This window comes from Salvelinus fontinalis, chromosome 3 (assembly GCF_029448725.1).
Source record: "Salvelinus fontinalis isolate EN_2023a chromosome 3, ASM2944872v1, whole genome shotgun sequence".
NCBI lineage: Eukaryota > Metazoa > Chordata > Actinopteri > Salmoniformes > Salmonidae > Salvelinus > Salvelinus fontinalis.
In genome coordinates, this window is record NC_074667.1 from 59,256,526 (window position 1) to 59,282,027 (window position 25,502).

Genomic DNA, 25,502 nt, shown 5'->3' on the forward strand with positions numbered 1-25,502 from the left:
GGACTAAAATGCATGCTCAATGGAAAATCTCCATTAAAATAGCTTTTTAGTCCAGGACCAGGCTCGATCTGTGTCCAGGAAACCAGCCGTACCACTGGCAGACACTAGATTTGAGGAACACTATGCAACTGGAGGATTAGCTTTGCCTATCAAGGCTCTTTGGTTTTGATCCAACGCATGTGGAGATCTGTGAATGTTCAAACGTTTAACAAGCACTGTTTTACAATATTGGACCAATAGTTTGAACTCAAATCTGGCAAAATAGCTATTTACTGCCTTTTGTGGAGAATATCTTGTCCTTTTTGTTGTTTACTATATGTAGCCTACCACTATACCACTTTACTATATGTGATGTCATGATGATAATTCTGACTATTACCTTTTTCCTTCCAAGAAGGACCCTTATTATGACAATAACCACTATAACGCTTTGAATTGCCCTTCTGAGTAAAGTAATAAAAAAAAATCAAATCAAAGCTGATCCCATATTGTTCCACTTGAACGCCTAGAAACACTAAGCATTCTTCTTGCACTTTAAATGTGACCTTTCTTGTTTATCTTTTAAAGGTATACTGTATTGATTTGTGTAAACATATTCTTGTTTATAATCTCTTGTTTAGTATTTCTATTACTATTATTTTTCTCCCTCTAAGTATTAACTTTTAATAACCATGACAAGCTGCATGGGATTTAACATTTCAAAATGTATTTGAGATCTACTGTCCCAACTTCCGCTACATACCAAACTGAACTAATACTTTTTTACTGTACTCTGTCTCCACTGCCAGTTCTCCATAAAGGGGAGGCGTTTTTTTATCCATTGCAAACCTTTGTTTATGAGTGAACTGTTACATTTGAATCAACTAGTAAGATGTAATTTTGGCAAAAGTTGTATAATTCCAAAATCTGTGTGTTATTCATTGTTATAAACTGGGTGGTTCAAGCCCTGAATGCTGATTGGCTGACAGCTGTGGTATAGCAGACCGTATACCACGGGTTTGACAAACAATGTATTTTTACTGCTCTAATTACTTTGGTAAACAGTTTATAATAGCAATAAGGCACCTCAGGGGTTCGTGGTATATTGGCCATATACCCCACCCCCTCAGGCCTTATTGCTTATTGAATTGTGGCTGGAAAAGGAAAATAAATAATGCAAGTATTTAAAACGTATGTTATTTCTTGTCATACTTTGTGTGAATTTAACTTGTTTAATTTGTTCAGTAGGGAAACCCAAAATACAAGATTCTGTTCATATTTGAATAGGCACCCAACATTTTCAAAGTACATACTTAATATATGTCACCTCCGCACCAGCAGGTGTCGACACCTCCAGAATAGCTAGCTACTGCTCCTTCAACAGCGCAGCGTACGGAACCGGAGGCAGCGTGCACTGTCAATTCGGTTGTCCAGAAAAATCTTCTGGCGAAAGATCGGATTAACGGAACCAGCAGACATGGCAGTGTTCTGGATATTATTTGGAATCTTCTGCTGCCAGTTTATTACAGTGTCAGCTGATGACATTGTGGTGGCCTGCGGAGGGTTCGTGAAATCCGACGTTGAAATCAACTACTCGCTGATCGAGGTTAGTGCAGAGACGGCCTACTACCTTAGTAGGCGGAGACAGAATATTGCTTGTGGTCTTGAGTGGTGAAATGACAGTTGAGTTTGAATGAAATAACGTTAGCCCCAAGATGGCTAGTAAGATGATATAGCTAACTCTGTATGACGAGCCACACTAATCTCACGAGCTATCTCTGATCTATGTTGCTGGATTCTCGTGCACAACCATGTCGAAATTCAGAACTTGTTAGCTAACTAGTTAACATAGCATTGTACTAACTAGCTATCCGTACAAAACACATCAGAAACGCAATAACCTGCAGCTATTTAAAAGTAACTAAATGTGTTTCACTGATTTTAAGCCCTTTCTACATTTAAAACTCTTGAGCGAATGGTAGTTTACGCACTGGCTAGCTAACGTTAGCTAGCATGCTAAAGTTAACCTAGCTAGTTGCCAGCCCACTTAAACCCCACTGTACTGACGAGGTATTGCACCATACACACACCATTTATAATAATAGGATTACTATTTAGTCAAATCATCTCAGACTGGACCACCCTCACCCTAATGACTGCCTGTGCAAGTCATTCACGTTAGCTAACTAGCTACTTGACTGCAAAAGCCTATAGTACTGTCCAGCATGCATTGCATGAAATCATGCTTTTGCCTTTTGGTTCTGTTTGTGCATTGCTAAATACACATCGTCTTTCTTGTCTCTCACAGATTAAAGTGTACACCAAACAAGGGTCTTTGAAATATCAGACCGACTGTGCTCCCATCAATGGATACTTTATGATTCCCCTCTATGACAAGGTAATGAATGTATTGATCAGAGTAGGCAGGCGGCCTCATTGTAAGGGCTGGAATGTAATAATACATGGAACAAACGTGGTTTCTATACGTTTGATACCGTTTCATTTATTAGATTCCAGGCATTACAATGAGCCCGTCCTATAGCTTCTCCCACCAGCCTCCTGTGGTATTGATACATATGAAAATGCAATATTAGTAGTACTATGGCATTGGTTTGTCTAAACATCAGACTGTTTTCCTGGTTACTTTATGGATATCAGTCTGAAAGAAGTCGCTGTAAAATAAGACGCAGTATTCTACAAGACAGAATGTTGAATACAATTATATTTAATCGTACTTTACCAGTTATCCATGCTATTGGTTCTTTTGGCGGTATCAGGTGGAAATACGGTAGCCACAGGAAAGTGCTGTTTAACCGACTTTTTGCGGCAGCGGTTCTGTTGCTTATATTTCCCACCTCCTGATGCATTTCACGTGATGCACAATGTGCAAACAATAGCCGAATGTAGCTAAATGTTGTTGACCAAAGCACAGTTACCTCGCAATCAGCTGAAAGTGCTTGTGAAATTTGCCAGCTGATTGTGTGGGACACAGTTCAGTCTGTGCTTTGGTTAAACTCGCCCATTGTTGACATATTGTGCAGCGTCGCATGTGAATTGAGTCAGCATTGAAAATACAAACAGACACACAGACCAGCGTACTGAAAGTCGGGTTAATAACACAACTCTGTGGATATTATGTCTCAGATTACCTCCTTTTTATAGGGACAAAATCAGTGGACAACAGGCAAAGTACGTTCAAATTAAGTTTATTCAACAGTTTGACTTGTGATGGGACTTAGAGCCTACATTTTAGAGACGAGAGAGGAGTCTTCCACACTGATTCATAGAGGCAGTTCTGCTAATATTTGACTCTCTTATTTACAGGGAGACTTTGTGTTGAAGATTGAGCCTCCTCTTGGGTGGAGCTTTGGTAAGGAGAATTTCATGTGTATTTGTACCTCTTGTGTATTGCCAGCAGTGCTGTAACATAACACTCTGTCTGTGTTTTTGCAGAGCCCACCAGTGTGGACCTCTATGTGGACGGGGTCAATGATATCTGCACCAAGGAGCAGGACATCAACTTTGTCTTCACTGGCTTCTCTGTCTCTGGAACGGTGAGAGGAACTCTTCTTCAATAAGCCTTGGCCTAACCATTGTGGGGATGGTGCTGGCTAAAATACATTTACATTTTAGTCATTTAGTAGATGCTCTTATCCAGGGCGACTTACTAGAGCAATTAGGGTTAAGTGTCTTGCTCAAGGGCACATCAACATATTTGTTTATCTAATCGGCCCGGGGATTCAAACCAGCGACCTTCCTGTTACTGGCCCAACGCGCTTAACCACTAGACTACGTTCCACCCCCCCAAAGACTTAATACATCACTATTTACTGACTAAACAGAATGGCACAGAGATCTGACACTTTTTTGAATGGTTGTTTAGTGTTAGTATTTACCGGATCTACAGTATGTGCATTTCTGAAATAGTTGTTTACTTTGATGTGACGTTAATGTGTTGTGTATGTCCCAGGTGCTAAGTAAAGGCCAACTCCTGGGCCCAGCTGGGGTGGAGATCAGCCTGACCAGGGAGGGAACAGGAGAAAAGCTGCAGACTGTGCTCACTCAGCCTGGAGGAAAGTAAGGGACCGCTCCTCAATCTCTTAACAGCATTACTTTAAACTACAAGGCAATATAACTACCCCTTACAACACAAACAAACTTCCACACACACTGGCTTTTCTTTCAGTACTGGCAACTCAAGCCATTCATATCAATGCTAATGTTTTTGTACACATCCGCTGTTGTTTTGTATCAGGACAATATACATGAGGGTGGTACAAGCACTAGGCTTCTAACACAGAATGTTTTGGGTCATTTCACAGGTACACCTTCACCAAAGTACTTCCTGGAAATTATGACATCATTGCTTCTCATCCATCTTGGACCTTGGAGCAGGTGAGTTTCTTTCTGCATGGCTCATGATCTCAATCCATCTCAAAGTGCAGCTGTAGGTGTTATTGGCACAATTTTAGTTTGATGCAATTGGAACTCAACAATCATATTGCACAAGTAATATAAGCGAGCAGAATAAGAACATAAGTGATTACCGGTACAGGCAGTGTAAACTATGCATCAAAAAAAATTGAGCAAAAACGTCCAAATGATTCACAATCATTTTGCGTTGTCTTTCCACAGAGCGCTACGTCAGTGCGTGTGTCCAGTGCCAATGCAGCGGCTGCAGAACATCTGGTGGTGGGAGGGTACGATGTCTCTGGGGAGGTCCGGAGTGATGGGGAGCCCATGAAAAAAGTCACCTTCCTCCTCTACTCTGCCACAGTGAAGAAGGAGGTCAAATATATTTGTATTGAATTGAAAGAGCGGTGGTGTCCAGTCCGCTGTATTTCTATACATATTGTGATACACTACAGTGATATTTTATCCTTAATGTTGGCTGTCTATGAAGCTGGGCATTTTACTTCATGAATGGTTAAAATATGATCTAGTAACCCAGACGGATACATACAGTTTTTACCCAAAACGGGAATCTCAAGTTTCAAATATATGTAGTACTTATCTTACATCCAGACTGTATCACAACCGGCCGTGATTGGGAGTCCCACAGGGCGGCGCACAATTGGCCCTGCGCCGTCCGGTGTAGGCCGTCATTGTAAATAAGAATTTGTTCTTAACTGACTTACCTAGATAAATAAAAAAAAATCCCTCTAATATGTGTATTTCTTGTGTTTCCCAGGACATCAGTGGCTGTAACACAGCCCCAGTGGATGGAGCCGAGTCTGGAGATGACTCCCTGGTCTACCTGTGTGGCGCCCTGTCCCGAGAGGACGGCATCTTCTCCTTCCCCTCACTGGCCAGCGGAGATTACACTGTAGTAAGATGGCCGCCACAATACACCTGTGTTGTTCACACTGCACTTATCCCATGGCAAATTAGCCCCGGGCTAAGACAATGCTCTGAAAAGGGCCTTTTGAAGACTATGTATTCAGCACATATCCCTCCCAGTTAATGTGTGTTGCTGATATAGCACAGTTGGTGTTCTTATGTTGTCTTTAATGTGTAAAATATCCTTGGGATCTGGAAGGCTCTGTACAAAAATCTGGAGGGCTCTATACAGGCTCTATACAAAAATAATGTATTATGTACTTTGTCTGGTTTCAGATTCCCTTCTACAGGGGAGAGAGGATCACATTTGATGTGGCGCCTTCCAGAATGGACTTCAGGGTGGAGCACAAGAGCTTGAAGCTGGAGGTAAGTTTACAGTGCTCCAGCTTCCTGCTTGGCTATTACTTCTGGGTTAAAATCGTACAGCATTGGCCTTTGTGTCATGTGATAAACAGTGGTTATGGTGCTGTACATTACCCTGGGGGTTTTGTGTTTCTCTCTTTCTCTCTGTAGCCCATCTTCCGTGTCATGGGTTTCTCTGTGACGGGCAGGGTTCTCAACAGCCTGGAGGGGGAAGGGGTACCTGACGCCACGGTAACCCTCAACAACCAGATCAAAGGTAACCATAGTGACATCCACCACCCCATTTCTCTTCTATTATCTGTGTTTAAATTTGGAGGAGAAATATCAGAGATGGCATTGTTTGATTAACGTGGAGAAATGCTATGTCCATTTGCGTTGGGATTGTCCTTCTGCCGAACCCTTGCTTTCTCTCTCTCTTTTCCTCCCTCTCTCTTTCTTCCCCTCTAACAGTTCTGACCAAAGAGGACGGCTCCTACCGCCTGGAGAATATGACCACCGGTACCTACACCCTCCGCACGCACAAGGACCTCATGTTTTTTGAGCCAATCACGGTGAAGATAGCTCCCAACACGCCTCAACTCCCTGACATCATCACTGCTGGGTGAGTTTTGACTTTCAATGTGTCCTATTGATGCCTCCATCTATAATCATAACATACATCTGACATAACGGCTACGTAGTTGTTCTGTTGAAGCATTATAAATGTCATTCTCATCCCCCTCTCCAGATTCAGCGTGTGTGGTCAGATCGCTATCACCCACCTGCCAGAGGGCCTGAAGCAGCAGGGGCGTTACAAGGTGACCCTGACTACCCTGGGACAGGACAACACCGCCACCCGCACCACCGACTCAGACCAGCAGGGGGCCTTCTGTTTCTATGCCAAACCTGGAGACTACAGTGTTGCCGTACGTTACATAAATACAGCTTGTTCTGACTATGAGATGAATTGTCTGTGTTTTGGTGGCTTTGGTTGTATTGAGGGAAGTTGCCCGTAGGCCCTTATCTAGGATCAGCTTAGCTGCTCTGAATCATATCCCTATAAGGGTGAAGAAAGCATACTAAAGTGATCTATGATCAGTGTCTATGGGCAACTTCATCCTACTTCCAGTCCTATTTACATGAGATCAGCTCTTATGGATGTTACCCTCAAAATACAACCAAACAGGATTTTTCCATTTACCTTGGCTGTACTTAGGCTAACGTTTCACCCTCTCTTCCATCCTTCCCTGCAGGTGTCTCTTCCTGAGGCGGAGGTGAAGGCTGGCCTGGCCCTGCAGCCTGCTGCTCTGGAGGTCTCCCTGGTGGACAGGCCCCTCTCCGACCTCCTCTTCACCCAGTTCATGGCCTCCGTCTCGGGCAGGGTCTACTGTCTGGGTAAACCTGCCCTGGAGCTCTCCCCATTTAGTCTATGACTCACTCTGAACATTTTCTGTTTAGATGTCAAGTAGGAATAATTCAAGGTTAACGATAAACCCTTAGGGAGAAGTAACTCTTATTCAACAGGGAACAGTAGGGCGCATTTTCTGTTGAATGAAAACAGTCATGGTTAAAAGTGCTTTTCTATTAGACAGACTGAGTGTGTTTTGATGCCTAACTGGGTCATTGTCAGGACAAACACTTAAAACAGTCAATCTGAATACTCTATTAGTCCTAGCATCCTCGTTAGCCAATCAGCGACGGTCTCATTTTCACGGCTTTACCACTTTGAATAACCTTTGACCTCTTGACCCCCAGCGAACTGTGATGACCTGTCGGTGACCCTGCAGCCGGTGAGTCGTCAGGGGGAGAGGAGGAGCGTGCTCCTCTCAGGGAGCGGTGACACCTTGGAAATCTCCTTTGACAACGTCCTGCCTGGCAAATACAAAGGTACGGACCTCCTGGGTCGTGTCCATTGGGGCAAAAGGTATTTAAAATATATTTAAAAAAAGAAATAATGTTACTATGGAAAACAAAAATGTATTTTTGGACAATGTCTTTTTAGTAGCTCCTCATTTTCTTCTGTTATGTGTCTACTGAACAAGTATGTTATAGGATGGTCAATGTTGTAAGAGAAGAAATCCATACACTAAAGCCAGGCTGTACTCCAGTCTCTCAGGCTAGGTTATGCATGTATTGTCCTTATGTCAACATTGTAGCAATGACTGACTTTCTGACTCTCTGCTCTCCTCCCTCCCAGTGAGTATCTCCCATGAGGAGTGGTGCTGGAAGCTCAAGTCAGTGGAGGTGGAGGTGCTGGACTCTGACGTGCTGGGAGTAGAGCTCAGACAGATAGGCTACATCCTCCGCTGCTCCCTGTCCCACGCCATCACCCTGGTCAGTAGTAACACAGGGGAGGTCTGTGTGTAGGGGACAGAGAGAGTGTGTCTTTAGGTTTGTTCATATGTGTAGTTGTGTGCATGTGTACTGTTATGTGTTCCTGCGTGTATTTCTGTTTATGCTTGCTATACACTACACGGCCGAAAGTATGTATTTGGACTAGAGGTCGACCGATTATGATTTTTCAATACCGATACCAATTATTGGAGGACAAAAAAAGCAGATGACGATTTATTTAAACAAATATTTTTTATTATTATATATATATATATCATACACACACATTTTTGTAATAATGACAATTGCAACAATACTGAATGAACAATGAACACTTATTTTAACTTAATATAATACATAAATACACACACACGCACACAGCTCTGAAGGGACAATGATACTGAAGAGTCTGCTTAGGAGACAAATGCTCTCAACTGTTTGAATAAAAATAGAGTTTAAGTTACCTGTGATGAATGTTGAAAACAAAAACTTTAATTTCTATATGCAGGAAATCCTATTTTAATAATGGGCATGGTAAGAATTGACAACCAAAGTGCGAGTCATAATTCCCATGACACCTAGCAAAATCTGAAATGCGGTTCCTTCATTTATTCCATAGGATATTTTTAGATTCACTTAAAATAAGGTCTGTGTTTCGTGTAGGCTTAAATCACTGTGCCAATTTTATAACTGTGTAGATATCCATAGGACAAGGTAACTCTGATCAATATTGGCTAATTATAAGCGAAGATTAAAAAAAATTGTAGAGTGGATTTATAAAAACATTTTGACAAACGTTACCTTATCCTAGTGAGATTTACACGGGTATCAAAACGTCAAGGCGGTTTAAGCCTGCACGAAACACAGACCTTATTTGAAGTAGATCAAGACATTCTCTATGGAAGACATGAACGGTAAAATAACGAAGGGACCCCTTTCAAATTCAACCGCAAGTTATTACAGGAATTATAACGCGTCGACTATTTCTCTTTAAACCATATACCTTTGACTAATCCGGAAACTATCACCTCGAAAACAAAACGTTTATTCCGTTCCGTATTTTATCTAACAGGTGGCATCCATGAGTCTAAATATTCCTGTTACATTGCACAACCTTCAATGTTATGTCATAATTACGTACAATTCTGGCAAATTAGTTCGCAAAGAGCCAGGCTGCCCAAACTGTTGCATATACCCTGACTCTGCGTGCAATGAACGCAAGAGAAGTGACACAATTTCCCTAGTTAATATTGCCTGCTAACCTGGATTTCTTTTAGCTAAATATGCAGGTTTAAGAATATATACTTGTGTATTGATTTTAAGAAAGGCATTGATGTTTATGGTTAGGTACACATTGGAGCAATGACAGTCATTGATTGATTGTTTTTTATAAGATAAGTTTAATGCTAGCTAGCAACTTACCTTAGCTTACTGCATTCGCTAACAGGCAGGCTCCTCGTGGAGTTCAATGTAATCAGGTGTTAGAGCATTGGACTAGTTAACTGTAAGGTTGCAATATTGGATCCCCCGAGCTGACAAGGTTAAAAATCTGTCGTTCTGCCCTAGGCCGTCATTGAAAATAAGAATGTGTTCTTAACTGACTTGCCTAGTTAAATAAAGATTAAATAAAGGTGTTTTAAAAAAAAAAATACCGATTGCCGATTGTTATGAAAACTTGAAATCGGCCCCGATTAATCGGCCATTCCGATTTAAACGGTCAACCTCTAATTTGGAAACCCCTGTAAATCAGTGGATTTGGTTATTTCAGCCACACCCGTTGCTGACCGGTGTGTAAAATCGAGCACACAGCCAAACATTGGCCTTACTGAAGAGCTCAGTGACTTTCAACGTGGCACAACAAGTCAGTTTGTCCAAATCTGTCCTGCTAGAGTTGCCCCGGTCAACTGTAACATGCTGACCACACCGCCCACGTCGTATGCGTTACAAAATAAATGTACACGTTATTCAATCAATGCACCCACGCTGCTTGCGCGCGTTAACGAGCGTCTGCGTAGACAGGTGCTAAAATAGAACTTGGTTCTTTTTGTGAAGCTTGACGTGCTGCAAGTCCCGCCTCTCCCATCTCCTCATTGGTTTTTAGGAGCATATACCAAATGTGGGTGATTGAAAGACGAACTGAGGTCCACACTCCAGTCCAGTTGGTGGTGGTGGTGGTAATGCACCTTAAGTTGGTTGCCAGACGCTATATAAAGTCCGAAGAAGAAGCCTGAGGAGATCGGTTTACCCTTTTTTATCTGTGGATTAATTGTCGGAGTAGATGACCTTGTGCGTTTCAAGTAAAATTACAACCCATTGTTTATATCCCAGGAGAAATTAGCTAGCAACAGCAAGCTAGCTAACTAAATTGCCATGAATGTTTCATGTGTTTCGACCTGTCTCCAAATTAATATAGTTGGTTTTGAGTTTGTTTTGATATTTCAACCTGCATGTCCTTATCGTGTCTTGTGTGGATGAACAAAAACAACATGCACCCGCGGACTAGTCCGCATGTAAGTCCTGTTATTGTGAAGTGGAAACGTCTAGGAGCAACAACGGCTCAGCCACGAAGTGGTAGGCCACACAAGCTCACAGAACGAGACCGCAGAGTCCTGCTGCGCGTAGCCCTTTTAAATCTGTCCTCGGTTTAAGCACTCACTACTGAGTTCCAAAGTGCCTCTGGAATCAACGTCAGCACAATAAATGTTCGTCGGGAGCGTCATGATATGGGTTTCCATGGCCGAGCAGCCGCACACAAGCCTAAGATCTCCTTGTGCAATGACGAGAGTTGACTGGAGTGGTGTAAAGCTGTGGTGAGCTTTGGAGCAGTGGAAATTGGCCTTTGGAGCAGTGGAAACGTGTTCTCTGGAGTGATAAATCACGCTTCACCATCTGACAGTCCGACGGATGTATCTGGGTTTGGCGGATGCTAGGAGAACGCTACCTGCCCCAACGCATAGTGCCAACTGTAAAGTTTGGTGGAGGAGGAATAATGGTCTGGGGCTGTTTTTCATGGTTTGGGCTTGGTCCCTTAATTCCAGTGAAGGGAAATGTTAACGATTCAGCATACAAAGACATTCTAGATGATTCTGTGCTTCTAACTTTGTGGCAACAGTTTGGGGAAGGCCCTTTGCTGTTTCAGCATGACAATGCCCCCGTGCTCAAAGCGAGGTCCATACAGAAATGGTTTGGCGAGATCGGTGTGGAAGAACTTGACAGCCTGCACAGGGCCCTGACCTCAATCCCATCGAACACCTTTGGGATGAATTGGAACGCTGACTGGCAGCTAGGCCTAATCGCCCAACATCAGTGCCCGACCTCACTAATGCTCTTGTGGCTGAATGGAAGCAAGTCCCGCAGCAATGTTCCAACATCTAGTGGAAAGCCTTCCCAGAAGAGTGGAAGGCTTTTGTAGCAGCAATGGGGGGGACCAACTCCATATTAATGCCCATGATTTTGGAATGAGACGCTCGACGAGCAGCTGTCCACATACTGATGGACAGCTGCTCTGATAAGAAGAGTAGGAGTGACTAGTTCCAGCATAATGGTTCTTAAATGGCTCCTACGTTATTTTACATAATTGTGGTTGCTGGTGTGAAAGTCTAAATGATTGTGTATGTGTCTTGGCAGGAGTTCTTCCAGGATGGCAGCAAGCCGGAGAACGTTGGCGTCTATAACCTCTCCAAGGGGGTCAACCGCTTCTGTCTCTCCAAGCCTGGTGGGAGAAACTCCTTCTTTTTACTTGTCTTCGATTCTCTTCAATATCCTTACTGAAAGATCTCTCTTTGAAAAATATAATGTGTCTTTATGAGACTAACCTAGGTTAATATAGGTTACTGGTAGATACATGAGTAAAATATATATGCTTATTAATCATCTAATCTTGCCTTTGCCAGGTGTGTACAAAGTGACTCCTCGATCTTGCCACCAATTCGAACAGGACTATTATACCTACGACACGTAAGGTTGTTCTATTGGATCAATTTCTATGTTTTCCTTTTATATAGCCCCACCAAAGTGAATGACTCTACTTGTCTAAATGTCTCCTTCAGGTCAGCCCCCACTATCCTGACCCTGACTGCAGTGAGACATCACATGACTGGCCTAATCACCACTGATAAGATCCTGGATGTCACGGTCACCATCAGGTTAGTCCCTGTCACCTCTATAGGCCTGCTATCACTCTACCATGTCCAAACAACCTGGCAAAATGTGGACTGATGGCATTGTCATTGTTTGTTAGATGAATATCTGAAATTGTGTGTAAGATTTGCAGAGCATTACTGTATACAGAATGTACGTTGAACTCAAAGGGGTGAATCTGTGTGCATAATTTGATTCAACCACCTATTTAGATAGCACAGTACAGTTTTGCATGCATTTCCAGAATTAGGGTTTAAACATGAATTACTTGATTGTTTTTCTAAATATGACAACAACAAAAAATGACTATCACTGTGTTCCTCCTGTAGGTCGTCCATAGTCTGGTTCTGCTGTACTAACCTAAACACTTTATGTGTCCTCCATCAGATCCTCCATAGAGTCTGAGCCAGCTCTGGTCCTAGGCCCTCTGAGAAGCCTGGAGGAGCAGAGACAGGAGCAGCAGCTGCAAGAGATCGAGCTGCGGCGCCAGGAGAGGGAGAGACGTGCCCAAGAGGCTGAGGATGGTGGTGACAGTCAGCCCCCCATCCAAGAGAGAGCTGATGAGCTCACCAGCCCCTTTCACTATGAATTTTCTTACTGGGCCAGGGCTGGGGAGAGGATCACTGTGACTCCCTCCTCCAAGGAGCTTCTCTTCTATCCGCCGGAGATTGAGGCTACTATCACTGGAGGTCAGAGTTCACTTCCTTGTTATCCTGTTCTTTTGTGTATGTTATTGTCTTTGTGTGTGTGTTTGGTCTGTGGTGTCTGTCTGCATATCTCTCTGTGTGGTGTGTAGGGAATAGAGACTGTAGATTCTTCAAACAACAATTATATTTAAAAAGATTTGCAAAAAATGGATCAGTCAACAGTGCAGAGTTAAAATCCCAACGAACAGAGTTGGCTCTCCGCTTTTATAGAAAGTACAACCTCTTGTCTACATGGCAGGTTAGCAGATGTGTGTAAACAGGGGCGGAACATAGTGTGTACAAGGCGATTGGTTTGTCTGTGCAGATTTTAAGATGGCTCGCGGTTGATAGCTCTAGGGCTCAACCGTCTAAGCATTTCTCACAGCTCACAGATAGCAAAAACACGGGATGCCTCACATCCTGGGGTCGCACCCAAACGGATCTTAGCCATACGCCCAGTCTTGTGACTAAGTCACACGAAGACAAATTTGTATCCGGTTAGAAAGAAAAAAACACTTAACATATAGCAAGAGCCAATTCTCTTAAGTAGTATCACACGGGATAGCATAACACATTTAGTAATTGTCCACCACAGATGTATAACCTATTTTTGTATGTTTTTGTCTGTCTCTATATTTATACATGGTAACTCCCTATTCTCTGCCCCAATCATCACCCATCCACAGAGATCTGTCCAGGGTGTGTGGTGGACATCACCGGCCATGAAGCTCTGTCTGTGTGCAGCGGTAATCTATATACTTTCTCTTATTCTGTCCCCTTCTCACAGAGTCTTGTCCAGGGCGTGTGGTGGACATTGCGGGGCGCGCTGGTCTGTTCCTGGAGGGCCAAGTGACTCCAGAGCTGCAGGGGGTCGAGATCTCCATCACCGAGAGAGGAGCCAAGGCCCCCCTCATCACCGTCGTCACCAACGAGAACGGGGCTTATAGGTAAACATGACTATCCCCTAACCATAACCTCAGTCACTGCTGTGTTAGTCGTAAGGCTAGCATGGCCTACTCATCCTTGCCCTAGGCATCAGGCAAAACATCTTGCAAGCTGCGGTTGCTTGTTCAAATCGTGCTCTTGTTGTTGTTTTTTAACAATACATTTGACCACTTTGCGTTTTAATCTAGCCACTTGAAATGTCCACCGTGTTACATATTTGTTGCTTTAGATTAGCTTCAGGCAGGTTTTCTCGTGGTGTTTGGTAAATGCTCCTTGATTGTGACATTTGTAGGAAGCGTACAGTAATACAAGTCAATCTAAATGACTCTCTATTGGTTGTTTCTCCCTTCGCAGTGTCGGTCCCCTGCACAGTGACCGTCACTATGACGTCAGTGCCAGTAAGGAGGGCTTCATCCTCAGCACTGTAGAGGGAACCCAGGGAGACTTCAAGGCCTTCGCCCTGGCTGGAGTCACCTTCAAGGTACAGAACACACATACTACTAGCTAGCTCAGTGGAAAGAACAGGCCATTTATTAGCCATTGTTTTTTGTTTAATTAGTAACAGTATCCCTCCTTCGGTAGGCTGAGGGTTGTTTTAATAAATAGTTGATGAGTCTGTTATGTGAATGTATTCCCATTCAACAGTGTTCTTTTGGAATTTTGCCTTGGTGTCGAACTGCACCTGAAATACAGTTTTGGCTGCGGCAGGGTTTGTATAGTCTTATACAGTGTGTTGGTTGTCATAATCTCCTATCTTTCTCTGTGTGTCGTAGATCAAGTCAGAGGATGGTCACGCTCTGTCTGGAGTCCTGCTGTCTCTCAGTGGAGGATCGTTCAGATCCAACCTGCTCACCCAGGACACTGGTGTCCTCACCTTCAACAACTTGGTAAGGACCTCGATGTTTACTGCACTCGACACCTACTTCATCCCTGTATTATCCTCCTCCTGAGTGATTGACTATTAAACACACCGGGCTACCAGGTGGAAGTCTATGTTCTGTGTGATGTGAACTGGTGCTGATTGGATTGGTGCAGCAACACTGCAGGTGGCATTTATTGATTGCATCTCTTCTGTTCTTCTGTTCTGTCCCTCCATCCCTCCCCTCAGAGCCCGGGTCAGTACTACTTCAAGCCCATGATGAAGGAGTTCAGGTTTGAGCCGGCCTCTCAGATGATCACCGTAGAGGAGGGGCAGAACCTCAGCATCGACATCACCGGATTCAAAACAGCATACAGGTAGAAACGGGCCAATCAAATCAATCTTTATCTAAGTAGCACATTTCATAAAAAGTGAGTGAAGCCCAATGAGCTTTAAACTAACTGCAAAAATGTACTGAACAAGGCAGAATGATGTTCAATACCCCCCCAGTCATCATTAGCCACTTCTTTTTATTGTAACAAATCTTATTCAGGCATGTTCTTGCTGACTTACTTGACAAGGAGCTTAACAGTCCCATCCCCAAATGGCAGTGTGTGTAATTATTTGTCTGTCCTATCGATCCCCAAAATGGCTGATTTTACTGCGTCCTTTCTAGCTGCTACGGGGCAGTTCAGTCCCTGAGTGGAGATGCTGAGAGGGACGTGTCAGTGGAGGCAGTGGGACAGGCAGAGTGTAGTATCTACAGCGAGGACACAGTCACAGACGAGGAGGGACGCTTCAGGCTCAGGGGCCTGCTAGTGAGTCGGGCCTTTTTGAGGCCTCATATGGGCTACATAAAGCAGTTATAAGGCCTGTATACAAGCACATAAAGTAGTTATGAAGCTGACGTAACGATACAACACATTTGTAAGAGTTACTTTGTGCAGAATGGGTCATTGCGTTTGATACCCCCTAACACTGCTGTTGCAAATGCTAATAGCTCTGCTATTATTTTTGTGTTGCTAACTTTGAGCTTCTCTCACAGCCTGGCTGTAGATACCTGATCCAGCTGAGAGCACAGGGCAACGACCACATCGAGAGAGCCCTGCCTCAGCACCGCTCCATAGAGGTTGGGAGCACCGACATCGTGGGAGTCAACATCATCGCCTTCAGGCAGATCAACCAGTTTGACCTGAGTGGGAACATCATCACCTCATCAGAACACCTGCCCACCCTCTCTGTAAGATCCCCTCACTACAATACCTGTAAAACCTCACCAGAACACCTGTCCACCCTCTCTGTAAGATCCCCTCACTACAATACCTGTAAAACCTCACCAGAACACCTGTCCACCCTCTCTGTAAGATCCCCTCACTACAATACCTGTAAAACCTCACCAGAACACCTGCCCATCTTCTAAGATCCCCTCACTACAATACCTGTAAAACCTCACCAGAACACCTGCCCATCTTCTAAGATCCCCTCACTACAATACCCGTAAAACCTCACCAGAACACCTGTCCACCCTCTCTGTAAGATCCCCTCACTACAATACCTGTAAAACCTCACCAGAACACCTGCCCATCTTCTAAGATCCCCTCACTACAATACCTGTAAAACCTCACCAGAACACCTGCCCATCTTCTAAGATCCCCTCACTACAATACCCGTAAAACCTCACCAGAACACCTGCCCATCTTCTAAGATCCCCTCACTACAATACCCGTAAAACCTCACCAGAACACCTGCCCATCCTCTCTGTAAGATCCCCTCACTACAATACCCGTAAAACCTCACCAGAACACCTGCCCATCTTCTAAGATCCCCTCACTACAATACCCGTAAAACCTCACCAGAACACCTGCCCATCTTCTAAGATCCCCTCACTACAATACCCGTAAAACCTCACCAGAACACCTGCCCATCCTCTCTGTAAGATCCCCTCACTACAATACCCGTAAAACCTCACCAGAACACCTGCCCATCTTCTAAGATCCCCTCACTACAATACCCGTAAAACCTCACCAGAACACCTGCCCATCCTCTCTGTAAGATCCCCTCACTACAATACCTGTAAAACCTCACCAGAACACCTGCCCACCCTCTCTGTAAGATCCCCTCACTACAATACCTGTAAAACCTCACCAGAACACCTGCCCATCTTCTAAGATCCCCTCACTACAATACCTGTAAAACCTCACCAGAACACCTGCCCACCCTCTCTGTAAGATCCCCTCACTACAATACCTGTAAAACCTCACCAGAACACCTGCCCATCTTCTAAGATCCCCTCACTACAATACCTGTAAAACCTCACCAGAACACCTGCCCATCCTCTCTGTAAGATCCCCTCACTACAATACCTGTAAAACCTCACCAGAACACCTGCCCATCTTCTAAGATCCCCTCACTACAATACCTGTAAAACCTCACCAGAACACCTGCCCATCTTCTAAGATCCCCTCACTACAATACCCGTAAAACCTCACCAGAACACCTGTCCACCCTCTCTGTAAGATCCCCTCACTACAATACCTGTAAAACCTCACCAGAACACCTGCCCATCTTCTAAGATCCCCTCACTACAATACCTGTAAAACCTCACCAGAACACCTGCCCATCTTCTAAGATCCCCTCACTACAATACCCGTAAAACCTCACCAGAACACCTGCCCATCTTCTAAGATCCCCTCACTACAATACCCGTAAAACCTCACCAGAACACCTGCCCATCCTCTCTGTAAGATCCCCTCACTACAATACCCGTAAAACCTCACCAGAACACCTGCCCATCTTCTAAGATCCCCTCACTACAATACCCGTAAAACCTCACCAGAACACCTGCCCATCTTCTAAGATCCCCTCACTACAATACCCGTAAAACCTCACCAGAACACCTGCCCATCCTCTCTGTAAGATCCCCTCACTACAATACCCGTAAAACCTCACCAGAACACCTGCCCATCTTCTAAGATCCCCTCACTACAATACCCGTAAAACCTCACCAGAACACCTGCCCATCCTCTCTGTAAGATCCCCTCACTACAATACCTGTAAGACCTCACCAGAACACCTGCCCACCCTCTCTGTAAGATCCCCTCACTACAATACCTGTAAAACCTCACCAGAACACCTGCCCATCTTCTAAGATCCCCTCACTACAATACCTGTAAAACCTCACCAGAACACCTGCCCACCCTCTCTGTAAGATCCCCTCACTACAATACCTGTAAAACCTCACCAGAACACCTGCCCATCTTCTAAGATCCCCTCACTACAATACCTGTAAAACCTCACCAGAACACCTGCCCACCCTCTCTGTAAGATCCCCTCACTACAATACCTGTAAAACCTCACCAGAACACCTGTCCACCCTCTCTGTAAGATCCCCTCACTACAATACCTGTAAAACCTCACCAGAACACCTGCCCATCTTCTAAGATCCCCTCACTACAATACCCGTAAAACCTCACCAGAACACCTGCCCATCTTCTAAGATCCCCTCACTACAATACCCGTAAAACCTCACCAGAACACCTGCCCATCTTCTAAGATCCCCTCACTACAATACCCGTAAAATCACCTCATAACTACCTATCTCAATAAAAAAAAAAAACATTTTCAATGTGTCATAAGGAACTAATTCATAGATGAAGCCAAAATATAGTTGTTTGTTGTGATGGTGTGATGACACTGAGCAACACCTTTGTGTGCTCCATACATAGAGTACTAATGCTAAAATGGGTTATATCCATCTGGAGTCCTCTATTTAATTCTATGGCTCCATATAATTGTATTTCTCCTCCTGTCCCGTGCAGGTGAAGCTGTATAGGAGTGACAACCTTGACAACCCCATCAACAGTGTGTCTTTGGGACAGTCCCTCTTCTTTCACTTCCCGCCTCTGGACAGGGATGGAGAGGTATGGACCTGCTACAGAAATGTGCTATTATTCAGTATGTAAGGTGGTATAAGGCGGGCTGGAAATGTGTGTAGCTGATAGCCAAGGAAGCATCACTACTGCCTTCCTGAGACCTGAAGCACTGCTCTACCCAACTCAGAAATGGCTCTTCTGGGTTAGTGGTATTACTTAAATCAAATCACAACTTATTTAAATTGTATTTAACAAAGTCGTAATACACTTCCCAGAAAGAAAAAAAAATCTAAATTAAAAACAATATTTTATAAATTAAAGCAAAGACAACAGAGAAATCAAGAACAAAATGAGTCTGTTTATTTTGGGATTGACAGTTTAACAATGTAAAACATATAGAAATACATTTTCTTAATTAAGTTGTCGTTTTTTCAAGATATAACAGTCAATAGTAAAGGTCTTCACTCTATGAGAATTCCCAATATATAGTTTTTTGTTAGAGTAATACCAGCTCAGATTTTATCATGTGATACATTCATCTATCTATAGAGAAATCAAAACTTGTTTTTGAACAGAAAATACTTGGGTGGCCGCCTAAGTGTGTTTTCGGGCCGCCTATGTCAAAAAGCAAGTAAGTACTTTTCAGGATGGGAAAAACATTTTCAGTGTAAACTTAAACAACTTAAACCAGATATTAAGCATGTAGAGAAGATAATGGACCATTATATTTTTATAATATAATCTTTGAGATCTAACAATCAACAAAATAAAAGCTAGACAGTCGGGGAGAATCTAAAATTCAAAAAATGATGCATTGAAGAGTATTTTTGACGACGCATGGGGCCCCCATTTGATTTTGTTGTGACGTTTGATTCACTCCGTTTTAAAACGGCTACATTTTTCACTGCCAACAACACGAGGGCCTCCAAATGTTGGTTGGTGACCGCACCATTGGTCACACCCCCCACTGAACCCACCACCTAAGTCCCATTTTGATCCAGAAAAAAAACTGTTAATTACTTACATTGACTTCTATACTACAGACTTAGTAGTACTACTGTGTCTAATACAAACCCATCGCAAGCATATTATGGCTTAACTATACTGAACAAAATATACACGCAGCATGTAAAGTGTTGGTCCCGTGTTTCATGACCTGAAATAAGAGACCCCAAAATGTTCCCAGGCTTATTTAGTTCAAATTTTTTGCACAAATGTATTTATATCCCTGTTGGTGAACATTTCTCCTTTGCCAAGATAATCCATCCACCTGACAGGTGTGACATATCAAGAAGCTGATTAAACGTGATCATTAGACGTGTGTGTGTGTGTGTGTGTGTGTGTGTGTGTGTGTGTGTGTGTGTGTGTTTGAGAGAAAAAGAAGGAAGGAAGAAGTTGTGTGCACATTACATGTTACAGTAGACAACGGTGTTATGGTATTAATAAACCACTTTCTCACAAATCCCTAGATAATTCACGTCACACCCAAAGTCATTCCATGCGTTTAGAGGAATATGTTGTACACATCCATCCATCATAGCACAGTCCTCCTCTCCAACTTCTGAATCGGGTTCAGACCACCACCAGTAGGCTGTTGTCAGTGCTGTGCCGTCAACCCGTTTCCGGGTCCCGTCCGTCTCTCCGTCAGTCAGACCAATCCAGATGCATTGGTCAAATGTAGTGAGAAATACCTGTTCCTCTTGGCTGTTAATGATCACCAGATCTGCTTTTCTCGCCAGACAGTCACATCTGCTCTCATTCCAGGATTTCTCTTCGGTAGTGATGTAGTAACAGCTGCAGTAAGACTTCAGCCATCCTTCGGGACAGGCTTTTATAAATGTATAAATGTCTCTCTCCCTCTGTAGGTTGGCTGTATAAATGTGATAGATAGATAGAGGATCCCAGCCAGTAGGAGAAGACCCAGACATGCTGTAGCAACAACAAAAGGTCTCCTCTCAGAACCTGAGAGTTCAGCTCGTGGTGTGCTCCCTGGGGTAGCATCCTCAGTCTCTGTTCTCAAGTCAAGACGCGTGTCTGGAGTCTCATATATGCGCTGTCTATGGACCTCTTCATAGGCGTCGGCTCCATTACCAAACAGGTCCTCTGAGTGTTCAGGCTGCGGTGTGTTCCATTGGGTCACTGCATCCTCAGTCTCGTTTCTCAAGTTCGGAGGCATGTCTGGTGTGTCATAGTAGGGCTGTTCGTAGACATCGTTATAGATGTCTGCCCCATTATCTTCATTGGTAAAAGTGGCCCGGGACATCTCCATGGTCTACCGCTGTCTCTGAGAGCTGTCAAGTGAGTCCAGTCTGCGACTTGCTGTTTGTGACCATGGACATGGAACTGACATACCAGGGAGATGTATATGGAGGGAAAATGGAAAACAAAGGCTAGCTGTAACAGAATTTAAATATCATCTGTGTTAGCCCCAAGCAAATTCAGGGAGTTTCCCCGAACGCCTGCTCCTTCCTTTTCACCTTTCTGCAGATGTGTACCCTCTGTTTACTCCCAAATATACACTACATCACCAAAAGTATGTGGACACCTTCTTGTCAAACATCTCATTCCAAAATCATGAGCATTCATTTGGAGTTGGTCCTCCCTTTGCTGCTACAACAGCCTCTACTCTTCTGGGAAGGCTTTCCACTAGATGTTGGAACATTGCTGCAGGGACTTGCTTCCATTCAGCCACAAGCATTAGTGAAGTTGGGCGAATAGGCCTGGCTCGCAGTCGGCGTTCCAATTCATCCCAAAGGTTGAGGTCAGGACTCTAATCATGCCAGTCAAGTTCTTCCACACCGATCTCGACAAACGATTTCTGTATGGACCTCGCTTTGTGCACGGGGGCATTGTCATGCTAAAACAGGAAAGGACCTTCCCCAAACTGTTGCCACAAATTTGAAAGCACAGAATAGTCTAGAACGTCATTGTATGCTGTAGCGTTAAGATTTCCCTTCACTGGAACTAAGTGGTCTAGCTCAAAACAAGAAAAACAGCCCCAGACTATTATTCCTCCTCCACCAAACTTTATAGTTGGCACAATGCATTGGGGCAGGTAGCGTTCTCCTGGCATCCACCAAACCCAGATTAGTCTGTTGGACTGCCAGATAGTGAAGCGGGATTCATCACGCCAGAGAAAGCGTTTCCACTACTCCAGAGTCCAATTGTGGCGAGCTTTACACCACTCCAGCCGACGCTCGGCATTGCGCATGGAGATCTTAGGATTGTGTACGGCTGGAAATCCTTTTCATGACGCTCCCGGCGAACAGTTATTGTGCTGACTTGGCGGTCTTGTTCTGTAAGCTTGTGTAGCCTACCACTTTGTGGCCGAGCCGTTGTTGCTCCTAGACGTTTCCACTTCACAATAACAGCACTTACGGTTGTCCAGGGCAGCTCTGGCAGGGCAGAAAGTTGACGAACTGACTTGTTTGGAAAGGTGGCATTCTGTGATGGTGCCACGTTGAAAGTTACTGAGCTTTCCAGTAAGGCTATTCTACGGCCTATGTTTGTCTATGGAGATTGCATGGCTCTGTGCTCTATTTTATACACCTGTCAGCAACGGGTGTGGCTGAAATAGCCGAATCCACAAATTTTGAAGGGGCGTCCACATACTTTTGTGAATATATAGTTTACATCAACAGGAGGTCCATGGCTACCAACATGGGTCATTTATCATATTCATAACATTGATTTTACACTACAGACTACAGGTTGGGTACGTTTGACCAGTGTGGATGAGGAACGGCTGGGGCTCTCCTACTCTAAATGAACCTGATTGGCACTTTTTTCCAAATTAATGTTTTTTCAGACTTACAAACAGTCATGGTGCAGCCGCTCCCCCCTCCCCCATAGGAACTAAACCTAACGGGTCATACAAAAGCAATGCAAAATAGTGATAGAATGATGGTCTCTCCAAGTGTATTAACCAACAGTAACCGATTTTAGTTCGCCCCCCTTTTAAACCCCACCCCCATGCCGGCGTAGGTGAGGAATGACACAAACATTACATTTTTTTTTTTACTTTTTTCTCATTGATATCGGTTATTTTTGGCTTGCAAGGCTTTTTGATTTGTTTTTGTTTACAATGTTGATGTTTTTGCTAACAATGTGTATTTTTTTCCCCTCTCGTTTTTGGGAGGAGAAAAAAAATCATTTTACGACTCATTATGCATTATATATATGTAACCTGAAAACTATGTTATTGGCAGAGAGGTTTGAATCTCTTTATTGGTCCATTAACTGATTTTAGAATGTCTTGTGTAAATTGTTCTTTCAATCAGCAGCTATCAGAAAATTACACTGCTCACATCTGTCACACTTCTACAGTGTTAGTTTCAAACGAAAACAGGACTTTGACAGCACTGGGCCTTTAATGGCTGCTATTCTCCTGGTAATAGAAAGTAGTATAGGTTTATCCAGTGGTTCTGGGTCAGTGGAATTAAGTGCTTTACAGAGTATGTTGTCATCACCATAAATAAACTTTTGTTTGTGTGTGTCCTCCCCCAATACAGACCTATGTGTTGATGCTGTACTCCACACTGTCTCGCTCCCAGTACGACTTCTCTCTGCCCCAAGTCTCCTTCACCTCTACAGGCTACCATAAGCACATCACTTTGACCTTCAACCCCAATGTAAGTACACAGTACCTACTCCGCCAGGGCTGAATCCTCCGGCTAGAAGTTCTCCGCAGCCACAGATCTAAGATCAGCTTATCCTGTCCACATTCTAACCTTATCCATTATGTGGGAAAGCACAAAACAGATTTTAGATCAGCGTCTACAGGCAACTTCATCCTAGTTCGGAAAACAACTAATGTAATACATTTAGAATATTCTCATTACAGTGATTTTTTTGTATTTTGAAGTCTGCGTTGTGTGTCTTCTGAATAATGAATGAGACCCCAATGTGATGTTCTTCATCACAGCGTAAAGTGCCTGACCAGGACGTAGCCCAGGGCTCCTACATAGCTCTACCCCTCACTCTACTGCTCCTGCTGGCAGCCTACAACCATGAGAAGGTACACTGCCTCCACTCCTATTGCATAGCCAAGTATCATCTATCCAATGTACTGTAATTGAGTGGTCTGGTGAATGTTCAAGCAGACCTCCTATTGCTTCTGTAGTATGGCAAAAGTGTGTGTGTGTGTGTGTGTGTGTGTGTGTGTGTGTGTGTGTGTGTGTGTGTGTGTGTGTGTGTGTGTGTGTGTGTATGTGTGTATGTATATATATACTTTGTATTGAATAAAACAACATTCTATTGGTTTCTGGGATCTTCATGACATTTTAGTACATGGAAGACAATATAAAGTGGCATCTCACCCTTTTTTAATGCCCTGTCTCTCCCCAGGTGATCCCCCTGCTGCTGCAGCTGGTGAGCCGTCTCCAGGGGGTGCGTAGCCTGAGCCAGGCCGGTGGGGACAACGCTGCCCTGGACGAGGCCAAACGCCAGGCCAAGAGACAGAAGACCCGACGCACATGATCCACAGACCTAGCATGTAAACTACCCCAACAGGAACCGCAGACATCCTGTGTCTGAAATGCCACCCTGTCCCATGTATAGTGCACTACTTTTGACCAGAACCCAATGAGAGTAGTGCACTATGTAGGGGATAGGGCCATTTCAGTCGCAGCCATACTGTACAATAGCATACTTTACCGTACTATACCCATAGCCAACCAGGCTCTGTCTATGGACTGATTTTACCAGCATGGGTTCTATGGAACACTGGCTGTGTAGTTCTGTGGGACTCCTTCGTTTTATAGAACACTCACTCATCAGAAATATTAACAAGAATCCATTTTGTCGATATGTGTATGAGCCATTTTTGCTTTTTTTTACATTTGTAATGAATGAATTGTCAATTGAGATAAGTTATGACCTCCATAGTTTTTTTTGAAGGGAGGTGGTTATGTCAATGTGGGTTTCATGGGGATTTGGGGGGTTCAGGGCCACGCTTTGTGGTAACGGTGCATCATGAAAGCTTTAGAACTCGTTATAAAAGAGACAAACTGTTCATGCCACGTAATTTACTATGACGTGCAGTGGCATTCATTTTAATCACATCCAATTCAGTCAACTGTTCAAGTCACTGCATGTGTCATAAGGAGGGCCAGGATTTTTTTTCTGACCACATGACCTGACCAGTTGTTGGCCTATAAAATGTTCCTGGTCAGATCACATGGTCTGAATAAACTCGTGGTCCTAGTAAGGAAAGGTGTGTGTGATAATGGCCATGTTTTTATAATGGGTTTTACGGGCTGTGGTAGTTTGAAGCATGGTGGATTTTGTGTGTTGGTCTGTCAGTTTGCTCAGGGAGAGTGGGTGGGTTGAGGGTGGGGGGTGGGGGGGTCTAAGAGTTTGAAAGGGTTAATAATTACAGTAATAAGATAAGAAATTAAGATTTCGGGTAGGGAGCTGTAGGGGTACAACTTTTTGTTAGTGATAATTATTAATTTATTAACATTTTATTTGTCTGATCTGATGTGAATGATGAGCAGTTTGGTAGCAAATTTATTTTACGGTGTGTTTGTGTTTTTGAGAAAATAAACGGTCAGATTTCAAAGTATGCAAGCCATCTGAAGGCAAAGTGTATCAGACAAGTATCTACTACGTACCAGGAGATATTTTCAAAACAAATTCCGGGACGTATCCTGACTTTCACTTTAAAAGTCAAATCTTTACAGGTTTTCCCATTGACATCATTGCATGACTAAGTGAAAATTCACTTGTAAAGTTAGGATTTGCAGTACAATGTTTGTCTTGACCTCACGTTGCCTTAAGCTAAAATAAAAGATGTGATAATCTTAAATAATTACTGAAGAAAATGTAATTGGTTCATCCAAGTTTCTACTCCATGTGAAATGGAACCACCTGAACCAATCTCTTTTTGTACTTGGTATGCTATTCTCCTGTTCTTCTTAGTTATGGCCAATTATTTAAGAAAAAGATGAACAGGCCAATGGCTATTTACTGAGTTGAAACATATTCCAATTAGGTTATCATTGC

The 25,502-nt window shown here is 43.6% G+C and overlaps 1 protein-coding gene across 1 annotated transcript in view; it reads left to right on the forward strand.

Moving 5' to 3' along the window:
- The window catches only part of LOC129851218 (BOS complex subunit NOMO1-like), a 38,478-nt gene extending 13,170 nt beyond the window's left edge, over positions 1–25,308 (forward strand). The window contains 30 exon segments of the mRNA XM_055917609.1: positions 1,346–1,424; positions 1,427–1,585; positions 2,288–2,377; positions 3,304–3,349; positions 3,433–3,533; positions 3,950–4,056; positions 4,302–4,374; positions 4,615–4,767; positions 5,171–5,308; positions 5,596–5,685; positions 5,833–5,938; positions 6,133–6,283; positions 6,410–6,587; positions 6,915–7,056; positions 7,417–7,548; positions 7,859–7,995; positions 11,623–11,710; positions 11,889–11,952; positions 12,045–12,140; positions 12,523–12,824; positions 13,609–13,768; positions 14,121–14,247; positions 14,540–14,653; positions 14,875–15,002; positions 15,302–15,443; positions 15,671–15,865; positions 18,444–18,545; positions 23,009–23,128; positions 23,422–23,514; positions 23,844–25,308. Coding sequence (XP_055773584.1) covers positions 1,346–1,424; positions 1,427–1,585; positions 2,288–2,377; positions 3,304–3,349; positions 3,433–3,533; positions 3,950–4,056; positions 4,302–4,374; positions 4,615–4,767; positions 5,171–5,308; positions 5,596–5,685; positions 5,833–5,938; positions 6,133–6,283; positions 6,410–6,587; positions 6,915–7,056; positions 7,417–7,548; positions 7,859–7,995; positions 11,623–11,710; positions 11,889–11,952; positions 12,045–12,140; positions 12,523–12,824; positions 13,609–13,768; positions 14,121–14,247; positions 14,540–14,653; positions 14,875–15,002; positions 15,302–15,443; positions 15,671–15,865; positions 18,444–18,545; positions 23,009–23,128; positions 23,422–23,514; positions 23,844–23,975 — 3,745 coding nt within the window. The 3' untranslated portion in view covers positions 23,976–25,308.
- Positions 25,309–25,502: the final 194 nt, after the last annotated feature.